General features: G+C 36.7%; 3 protein-coding genes across 4 annotated transcripts; 2 read left to right on the top strand and 1 right to left on the bottom strand.

The window, feature by feature from the left end:
* Positions 1-622: 622 nt before the first annotated feature.
* LOC108827040 (NEP1-interacting protein 1) lies at positions 623-2,342 on the top strand. Of its 2 annotated transcripts, XM_018600393.2 has the most exons (5): positions 631-1,101; positions 1,282-1,460; positions 1,572-1,655; positions 1,731-1,898; positions 1,995-2,342. In XM_018600393.2, exons 1-5 carry the CDS (start codon positions 954-956, stop codon positions 2,115-2,117), a joined length of 702 nt encoding a protein of 233 aa, XP_018455895.2. In that variant the 5' UTR covers positions 631-953; the 3' UTR covers positions 2,118-2,342. The 2 variants fall into 2 exon arrangements, with proteins under 2 accessions (XP_018455888.2, XP_018455895.2); XM_018600386.2 differs by having other exon boundaries at positions 623-1,101; positions 1,731-2,342.
* Positions 2,343-4,955: 2,613 nt separating this feature from the next.
* Positions 4,956-8,464, top strand: LOC130508280 (pentatricopeptide repeat-containing protein At4g35850, mitochondrial). The gene is made up of 13 exons (XM_057003701.1): positions 4,956-5,306; positions 5,486-5,630; positions 5,710-5,872; positions 6,007-6,072; positions 6,171-6,268; positions 6,403-6,520; positions 6,608-6,814; positions 6,939-7,015; positions 7,282-7,375; positions 7,627-7,692; positions 7,825-7,902; positions 7,991-8,092; positions 8,177-8,464. The coding sequence occupies exons 1-13, from the start codon at positions 5,279-5,281 to the stop codon at positions 8,273-8,275; spliced, it is 1,341 nt and encodes a 446-aa protein (XP_056859681.1). The 5' UTR covers positions 4,956-5,278; the 3' UTR covers positions 8,276-8,464.
* Positions 8,465-8,507: 43 nt separating this feature from the next.
* Positions 8,508-10,425, bottom strand: LOC130508282 (ras-related protein RABB1b). Its single transcript, XM_057003702.1, has 6 exons — positions 10,228-10,425; positions 9,985-10,124; positions 9,664-9,746; positions 9,125-9,329; positions 8,932-9,000; positions 8,508-8,820 (listed from the first exon to the last, which is right to left on the bottom strand). Exons 1-6 carry the CDS (start codon positions 10,271-10,273, stop codon positions 8,728-8,730), a joined length of 636 nt encoding a protein of 211 aa, XP_056859682.1. The 5' UTR covers positions 10,274-10,425; the 3' UTR covers positions 8,508-8,727.
* Positions 10,426-10,492: the final 67 nt, after the last annotated feature.

Here is a 10,492-nt window from a genome sequence, read left to right as displayed (position 1 = left end):
CTGGATCCATTTTATGTTTGGTATAACAATAAACTATTGATCATACAATGGAACTTCCCATAGAAGGAAAGGCAAATCAAATAAGTTTTTCCTAATCAACATTACTTTCGCATGGTAATTAAAAGTGAGTTATAACTAACGAGTAATTGTTGTCCTAATCCGAGAATAAATGATTTCCAGAATAGTACGATAGTATACGTAACTTGTATTATATGTCATGAATCATGATCAGGCAACCAAATATTACGTCAAAAACCTTTGATGTGTTTATAAATATTATTATGTCACCAAGAGTATTTGTTAGTATTTTATTAAAGTACCTTGATATTAATATACGTAGTTTTATCAACAAGTTCTGCAGTTTTATGTATGTAAAATAAAGTAATTTAATAAAATATGTATAGGAACTATCATAAATAAGATTTTTCTGTAGATTAGGCAAGTGATTTTAAAACATGTTTACTGAGTTTTTAGCAAAAGAAAAGCATGCTTACTGAGTCAAATCTCATAAGGTAGAATTTTGAATTACTAATTAGTAAGTATGTTTTGTAATAGTATTGCAAAAAGGTATGTCCGAATATAATTATAAAATTAATATTTTCTTTTTCACAGAGCTGAGCTTCCGTGCTTATCTTTCTCGCCTCTCTGACTCTTATATTTTTCTCTCTAGCCTCGTGCTTTGAAAAGGAGAGATTTTTGTAAGTCGCGTGTATTGAAAACATTGATCATGGCAGGGAAAGCCTAGAATTTACTTCAACCTACTTGAGGTAAAATATCTCGAGCAGAGCTTTAATTGCAAGTAGGCCAGTCATCGGATCTTCTCTCTTAAGAGCTAAGCAATAGCACCATCTCTCTCTCTCTCTTGAATAAGCTCCTCTGCTCTGTTTTTTTTTCTTTCTATCTTCTCTCTATCTATCTCTTTTATTCAGTGGACTTGTGAAACAAAACCAAAAATGGCATCTTCTTCTAGATTCCAATCTGAGTTCTGTCCTCTCTCGCCGTGTCCCTCTATCGAACGGGTTAAAGACGCATGTCGTTTCCTCGTATCCGCTGTTCTTGGCACAATTCTCTCGGCGATCTTGACCTTCTTCTTCGCTCTAGGTTTGCCTCTATGCACACTTGTTCTTTCTGTTCGTGTGGTGAAAACAGTATCTTTATTTTTTGGATTTTGATTTGATCGTATAAAGTCTTTGTTTAAGTGAATTGAGTGATAAGCAGAGAATCTGCAACTTGGGGGGTTTATTTATATAAAGTGGGTTTCCTTTTGATCATTTTTTTCAGTGGGAACATTGCTCGGAGCGGTCACAGGAGCTTTGATAGGCCAAGAAACAGAGAGTGGCTTCATCCGAGGAGCTGCGGTTGGAGCCATCTCAGGAGCTGTTTTCTCCATCGAAGTCTTTGAGTCATCTCTTGTTCTCTGGAAATCTAATGAGTCACGTTTCGGTTGCCTCCTCTACTTGGTGAGAGAGCTGACAGAGATCCTTTCTTTAGTTTTATTTTTATTTTAATTAAACCACTACTCTGTTTTTTAACTAGTGTAGATTGATTTATATATTGTTGTTTGGTTGTAGATTGATGTCATTGTTAGTCTTATAAGTGGTAGACTTGTACGGGAACGCATAGGTCCAGCAATGCTAAGTGCTGTTCAAAGTCAGGTACGTTGATTCCCCCCTCACTTCCCTTAATGAGATTGATCTCTCTGTTTTCTTGATCCTCTTCTCGTTGATCAGATGGGAGCTGTGGATGCAACTTTCGATGACCTCTCGAGTATCTTTGACACCGGTGGCTCAAAAGGATTAACAAAAGATATGGTTGATCAAATACCCAAAATCAAAATCACAGGCAGAAACAACTTAGATGCTTCCGGCAACAAAGACTCTTGTTCTGTTTGTCTTCAGGTACACTCTCTCTCAGCTCTTATGAAAACCACCCCTCACATTCAGAACAAGGTTTTAAAAAAGGTCTTTTGTTTCTTCTGTGTGAAAATTTTGCAGGATTTTCAGCTTGGTGAAACGGTAAGAAGCTTGCCGCAATGTCATCACATGTTTCACTTGCCTTGCATAGACAATTGGCTCCTCAGACACGGATCTTGTCCTATGTGTAGACGTGATCTCTAATCTCCTCTCCCTTTCTTACCCATTTGCACAGTCTCCATCTCTCTCCTTTTCTTATATGTATGGTCATAATCTTGTGGTTAGTCTCTCTCTATATGTACAAAGAAAAAAAAAAGTTTTGTTGATCTTGAAAGCCAGAAAAACTCAACCAAATCCATTTAATAGATTGTGTGTTGGTCTCACCAAACTTTAAAGTGGTTGATGTTTTCGCAATATTCTTTTAAGTTATGACGTGGATTCTAAATACATTGAATTCAATGCGTGAATCTGTTGGCTCGTGTGGGCCTTCAGGAGATAATATCTTTGCCAAATCATATTTTCTTGATTTGGTTTCGTTAATCAGCTCTAGCATCTAAGCAAACATGATTATTACTCACCAAACACGTCATTAATTACAATGTCAGTTTTAGCTAACGCACTCATTACGTGAGACCTTTCTTTGTCAACAATAACTTGTAATCGGATACTATATGGTTTATGTTGGTCAGTCTGTTTAATATTTATTTATTACACCATTAGCATTTATCTGTCTTCTAATGATGCTTGTTTCTTTCCCTGACATCTTTCTCGTGATTCTTGTTAATTTAGTAAAAAGTTTAAATCTAAATGATCCAAAACTTCCAGTACCATGGTTCGATCCAAAACCTTCAGTAGCATGGGTTTTTCTAGGACTTGCAATATGGACCAGATGTTAAAAGTTTCCTTTTTCCTACAAATAATTCTCTCTTTTTTTTGGGAAATTGGATTCTATAACCACAGAAAAAAGCATAATTCACCAACTAGCTATTTCCCCTACCAGACCTATACACACCGTTATTTATCTATATTAATACTGTATTACCTTTTGCATCAACCGGTTCAACCTGCTACAAAAAAAAAATTATTAATCTATCAAAACTAAATCGTGTCTTATCCAACTTCACATTTTCTCCTCCATCTCATATGAAAAGCTTTCCCATCTTCTTCATATTCTTATTCCAATCATCTTCGCTTGTGGCATCTTCCGACATTGACGGTAAGAAAGTGGTAGTGGCTATTAGCAGATTATTTCTTCTAACATACCGGTTTAGGAGGTTTTGTCTGTGACAGAAAGAAGAGATTTCCCAGATTTCAAAAGAAACAGTCACGAAGACACCAAACATGTATGTATTTGAATTTACAGAAAATCTCCGTCGTATGTGGAAAAAGATGAACAGTTTTTATATTATATTCTATTCTATTAGATGTATATAGATTAGAAATATAGACAATGTGTATTTTCATATTTGTTATATGTTTTATTCTGTTACTATACTATTTGTCTTGTTCCATTCCATTTGACGGTTAATAAGAAGTGTTCTATTTTTGCTCATAGTTCGTAATTTCTTAAATCTATTGTTACATATTTTCTAATTTGTAAAAATTGCATTTTAATTTATATTGTATAGTTTAGTATTACATAATATTATGTATTTTTTAGATTTTGATATTTGGGTTTAGGGTTCATATTTGGGTTAGGGTTTAGTGATTAGAGATTAGGGTTTAGTATTTTGAAGATGAAGGAGTATGGTTAGGGTCAGAATTAACTTCTTAAATGCAATCATAGGCATTTCATAATTTCACCAATATGTACTAGTTATTTATTTTATTTCATTCTATTTGGGTTTATGGTTTATATTTGAATTAGTGTTTAGTGATTAGAGATTAGAGTTTAGTAATTTGAAGAAGAAGGGGTATGGTAGGAGTCAGCATTAACTTCTCACATACAATCATAATCATTTCATAGTTTCACCAATATGTACTATGTTATTTATTTTGGGTTAGGGTTTATACTTTCGTGTAGGGTTTATGGTTTAATTGGTACAATTGTAGTTGACATTGAGTTTAGCGATTAACTGATACGTTTATTTTAGATTTCAACTACATTTTCACGTTTTCTATTCTATATGCCTCATGTAGAATGATAATGTATCTTCCTGGTATTTCAAAATTAAGATTTAGTTTATGGAAGATTTGGATTGACATTGGATTATGGTTTATATTTTCGTGTAGAATTCAGTGATTAGTTGATAAAGTTTGATTTATATTTTCGTCTTGGGTTTAGTGATTAGGGGTTATGGTAGTGTTTAGTTTTTAGAAGTTATGAATGAATTTATAATTATATACTATTTCGGTCAGGTGGAATAGAACATTTAGGTAATGTATGTGGTCAATAAAGTGTGACGTGGATAGCTCTTTTTTCTTTTCTGTAAAATAGTTTATAAATATATTTGACCATATATTACATTTTACGTGGTTATACAAAACACATCTTTACCGGTTAATGGCAAAGAAGAAGGGCATTACCGGATAAATTAGGGTACAAATGCTAGTTTCTTCATTATATCAAAATCATTGTTATTCACTTAATTTCACTTTCAAATATGGCTATTACACAAATAAGCCCTTTTTTTGTTTGTAACACTACAAATAATTCTCTATTTAAAGAGTTTTCAACGTTGTATCTCCTAGGACTTTTATAAAGATAATTGATCACCACATCTTTTAAAATCACGGGGAGTAAACTAGCACCTCTCAAGTTATTTTACAAAAATCTATGTCTTAAAATGAAAAGAGTTACAGCAAAGTTATTTCTAACAGTTGTACCAAGTTAACTCTAACATTCGTTTATTCAAACAAAGCTGTTTCAGTTCTCACGAGCTTTGGTTAGCTTTTTCTTCGTCAATAATTTTCTTTTATTGCAAGAACGTATTAGTTGTATTCACGTGATCTTCCGACAGATTGAAATTTTTTTAGTTGGGGAGGTCCCCTACTGTAAATATCACTTTCTTCTTCGTTCTATAACACACGTCGCAGGATCGTCGCAGTTTGATGATATGACCACAAACAGCCACGTCATCATCGTTAATTGGTCCAAAAATTAAGTCCAACAGGCCATCAAGGGCCCATACAAACTCCGCGTTGATATCATCTCAGGCTCTAGAAAGCGAGATCCATTAAAACTAGAACCGGTTGATACCCGGTTCGATAATTTTTATTTATTTTCCGGGTATTGTTTACCACCTAAACCCTGAGGCCTGAGCTGCTATATCCCTCTTCTCCGACGGCGGAACTCGATTATACAACTCCTCCTCCATCTCGTCGTCTCGTAATCACTGAGCTTCGCCGGAAAAAGCTCCTGAGCTATGAAGTTTCTCATTCAATCCATCGCTGGTACGCTTTTTCTCTATACATTATTAGATCCTCGTGGCTAAATCAGATAGATCACATTTTCATTTTGCCGAACTTCTCGATCTCTCTTCGCCGCTACTCTTTTTGTGTGTGTGTGTGTGTGTTCGATCGAATGCGCAGTAGATATTGTATTAGTGACGCATCTACGTATCTCTTAACAGGGAGGAATCGATCTCTGGTTCGAGCTCTGGTTAGTCGTCGTTTCTTCGCTTCTTCTTCGTCGCCGGAGGAACTCGCGAAGAGAAATTACGCCAATGATCTGTCGGAGTACAACTCAGTTGTTAACTCCGTCACAGCTCAGCGTAGGTATGTGTGTTGCCAACGATAATGGATACTTTGGTTTGCTTGATTAATTAATCCTTGCGTGTGTACGTTACATGTGTAGGCACTATCTGCTGAGGGATGTGTATGATGATATGAAGCTAGATGGTGTGCAGCCTACAGCTGATATATTCCATTCGTTTGTTGTGGGAGTGATGAAGGGTGCTCGTTTAAGTGATGCTTTCTTTTTCCGTGAAGAAATGAAGTCCATGGGAATTTCCCCTGATGTATGTCTCTCTTTCTCTGGTTGGATTCGTCTTGGTTCTTGAGAGTTTAGTAGATGCAGATTGAGTGATTCATTGTCCAGCAGCTTTTAGGCTTTATAGTTGTTCATTTGTTGACTGAGCATTCCTTCTTGTAGGTGAACTTGTACAACTTCTTGATTTCCACATGTGGTAAATGCAAGAATGGGAAGGAGGCAATCCGAGTATGTCTATCTTCTTCCTTTTGCTTTCGCATGAGACTTTTTTTTTTCTTCAACATTTCTTAGATATACGAACCTTCTGGTTTATCTGTTGTCGTAAGGTTTTCGAGGAGATGAAGAGATATGATGTCAAACCAAATGGACAGACTTTTGTCTGCCTGCTGAATGCCTGCGCTGTTTCTGGCCAGTTAGATCTTGTGTAGGTTACTGATAACAAACCTATTTGATTCCCTTTTAATAACTTATTATGCAGTGTTTTCTCTGTTTTAAGTTATGCGCCATCTAAGAAGTGATCTAACCTTTCTTTCGTATTTGACTTGTGAAAATGGTTAGGTATGCGATAGTTAGAGATATGACTGCTGCTGGTGTTGGTTTGAACCAGTTCTGCTATGCAGGACTCATAACTGCTCACCTAAACAAGGAGCCTAGACCAGAAAATCTTTCCACCAAGGTAACCTGTGAAGGCTTCTCCTGTTGGTATTTTCACTTTAGTTTTTCTTAAAGTTGGTTTTCTCATATCCTCCTTGTTTCTCAAAAGATTCTCGAGTTGGTGGAGCAGTCAAAAGGTTGGTCATCAATTGATTCATCAAGGAAGAGTGCTGAAGATATGATGTTTAACATCAGCGAAGAAGAGCTGTACAATGTTCCGACCGCTGAATATTCCCACAGGAGCAGGTTTCTCCAGAGGAATTTGACCGTGTACCACGTAGCATTCAGTGCGCTCGCTGATATTAAGGATGTACAAGTAAGATGATTTGTGTTTTTTTTTTTCAAATTGTCCTTAATTTGAGGGAACGTTCTGTTGTGGAAGTAACATAAGGCAATTTCGGAGTGAATTTTGCATCTGACCAAGTAACTCTCAATGGCAGGCAACGGAAGCTCTTCTTGAGATGCTTAAGAAAGACGGAAAAAATACGGACACTTACTGCGTGATACAGATTATGAGGTACAAATAATAGAGCATGCAATGTGATTCTTTGACTGACTATATTAGACTTCACTTTTCTGTACTGGAATTTATGCCCCAAAATCCATTGGCCTAGTATACATATGCGATTATGTAATGCATTAGATGTTAAAGCATTTAGCCTTATCATAGGTTTAGTTACCAATTTAAGATTTTGTTACTAGTATGTTAACACTATAAACTCTTTGGGAATCAAAGCGCGCTTATAATATCAGCATAATTTTTTTTATACTGTATCTACACAGGTGCTACCTACACTCGAAAGACTTTAAAAATGGTCTCAAATGGTTTGGAGATTACATGAACTCAGACAAAACCCCTGCCATGGAACTCTACACGGTAACTATCATCTGACCTCATCATTGGTGTTTTTATGAAGAGGAAAATTGTTCTTTTCTAGTGCGGAATGACAACTTTGATAAAACAATTTTTGTCGTTCTTATAATCGTATTCTCGAGTAATGAATACGAAAATAGATTCATATTCACAACGAGTCCAAAACTATTAGCACGCTTCTCTGCCCTGTTTCGTGTTCAGCATATCTTTGAATGATCTGTATACATTTTATTTGTTGTTGCGTGCTTCTACAGACTCTTATAGAAGGAGCCATGACAGATTACACAGAGGAAGGAATGAAGATTGCTCAAGAGACTCTGGTAAGTGCTTATAGGCACAGTACATATGTACTGAAAGAATAATCCATGAGATAAATGCACCGAGTTTATGGCTGCTGGCCTATGATAGAGTTTTTGCCTGTAGAACTGACGAAAATTAATTCATAAATGCAGGTCAGCATGAACGATAGAAATTTCTTCTTAGATGCAAGAACTGGAAGCAATCTGCTACTCAAAGCTGCTGGTGAAAAGGTAAGACTCTTGAAACGAACCAAAAAAATGCTGTAAAGAGTTCGCTTAGTGATAGTTAAAAAACTCTTGTTCTTTTCTTTTTTGGCAGACCGGAGGGTACACGGTTGCCAATATGACATGGGATCTTATGCAAGCTCGGAATATTCCACAGACACTAGCTTCTGTTGAAGCTTACTACAAGGGACTGAAAGTAAAAATTTTAAGAACCCTTTAACCGAACTCTCTCTTGGCAATAGTTATTGATGTGTGGTTTTTGTGGGTATGTGCATCACAGGAACGTGAGATACCAGAGGATGATCCGAGACTGATGCTAGTGACGCGTACATTCAATACCCTGAAGCGTCAGCAAGGGACGTTTCCTAATCGACGTTAAGGCATAGGGACCGAGAGGACGGGTTCTTCGTTTTTCTGCCCCTATTTGCTTATTATGATCTCTGTAAACCATCCGGGTTATGCTTTTCAATCAGTCGTTTAGATGAATAAGGTGACTTCACATAAGAAGAAACTTCAACCATAGGATTCTTCGATGTTACTCTTATTTCAATTTACTCTTGAAGCTGGACATCTTTGTCTTTACGTACAAAGTAACAAAATGATTTTAAAAAGATTCCAACGCCTGTTTGGTTTATAAAGATCAGGCTGCTCAATCTCAAATGCACCGGTTTAGTTTTTGCCTTTTTGGTAAGGACAATGTGGCAAGATAGAGAGAGAGAACAAAAAAAAAGAGAAACTATACATTCTCTGGTGTATCCATTTGCAGATATTAATAAAAGCAAGAGTAGTTTCTGAATCACCAAAACACATGAGATACATCTTGACGTCTGTTTAACCACAACAGCCACCTCCCTGTGCGATCGCACCGTCTCTTCCTCCAGCTGCACCTTGAGGACGCCCGTAACCAATCTTTATGCCCGATGACTGCAAAATCCAAAGAGATTTAAGGGACACTGAATCACAATAAAATAAAGGTCTGGCGAATCACAAGATTACAACACTAGAAGATATTGCCATAGTCGGAAGGGTAGTTACCTCGTTGGATACATCAAAGACACCGTCCTGAATATTCTGGAGAATCTTTGCTGCAGTCTTTATGAAGGCCTGTAGATAGATATATATATATATACACATGCTACATGTTAAATTCAGCGAAGGGGGACTCCAGCGATGACAGGTAAAAATAATCGGATATGAGACAAAGAATTTTGTAAAGTAGTATCATCACCTCCTCGACGTTCTGAGCTGTTCTTGCAGAAGCTTCTAAGAACAAGAGTCCATGTTCTTTGGCAAACTGTTCTCCTTCCTCTTTGCTAACAGCTCTCTTGTGAGCAAGATCGCATTTGTTCCCAATCAGCATAATACTCATGTTAGGATTAGCATGTTGCCGAGCATCTTCTAACCAGCTCGCCAGATGGTTAAACGTCTCTCTTCTGAAACCAAATCAACAGACTTTTGAGGGCGGGGAAGACAAAACTATAAAAGAGCTTCAATAACTAAACTCTCCAAATCCATATTTTTTTTCGTTGTATCATCTTCTCAAAAACTCCAAAACAATGGAGAAATACAATATTTTTAGAAATATTCCAAAACCAATTGTTTTGCTTAGCTTAACATTCTACTGAAAGAGCATCGTTAATGTCATAGCCTAAAACAGTTATATCCTACCAATTAACAAGATCTTCCTGAGATTCTAAGCTTAACAGTTTATCCACACGAATATAGAAGTGATCAAAGTATATTGTGATTAATAAAAGAGTAGTAAACCTGGTGATGTCGTAGACAAGTAAAGCTCCAGCAGCTCCTCTGTAGTACGACCTAGTGATGGATCTAAACGACTCTTGTCCAGCCTACAACATCACACCTTTGGTTAAATCATTAAAAAAGACCAAACATAAACCCCACACATTTAGTGAAGAACCCTTGTGTAATGATTAACTTTCCAATTATAAAACAGAGAAAAACACATTGATTACGACAAAATTAATAATCTCAATCACATCTACCCGAAGGCAAATCGATACTATTACCTAACTAGACGAACAAAGAGAAGGAGAAAGAGAAAGAGAAAGAGAGAGAGAATCGTACGGTGTCCCAAATTTGGAGTTTGATTGGGCGACCATCGACGGTGACCATACGAGCACCGAACTCGACACCAATGGTGAGATCGTGGACTGGTTGGAACCTCTTGTCGGTAAATTGCAGAAGCAAGCAAGATTTCCCCACACCTGAACCGAAAAAAAAACCACATGAAAATAATAATTAGCAAAACCAAATTGACCTAAAAAAAAAGAAAAAAAGGAAACTGTGATCGGTGGTGGTGTGGTTCACCTGTGTCGCCGATGATGATGTACTTGAAGAGGTAATCGTAAGACATGGCTCTCTGATGAATTGGGATTGGGAGCAAGGTGGATGGATGATTGCTTAGAGAGGAAGAAGAAGAGATGGAGAGTTACAAGTCACCGACGAGCTTTTTCGGTTTTTATTTTATTTTCGAGGTTTCTCGATGGGAAAGTTATCTCCTTCTTCTCTTCTTTGTTTTTTTTTTTTTTCCGTCAATGGATTTTTTTATATTAAAGAAAAGATGGGCCAAGCC

The sequence above is a fragment of the Raphanus sativus genome, chromosome 2, assembly GCF_000801105.2.
Source record: "Raphanus sativus cultivar WK10039 chromosome 2, ASM80110v3, whole genome shotgun sequence".
Classification (NCBI taxonomy): domain Eukaryota; kingdom Viridiplantae; phylum Streptophyta; class Magnoliopsida; order Brassicales; family Brassicaceae; genus Raphanus; species Raphanus sativus.
Note: the sequence above shows the minus strand (reverse complement) of the source record. Positions and strands in the feature narration are given on the sequence as shown.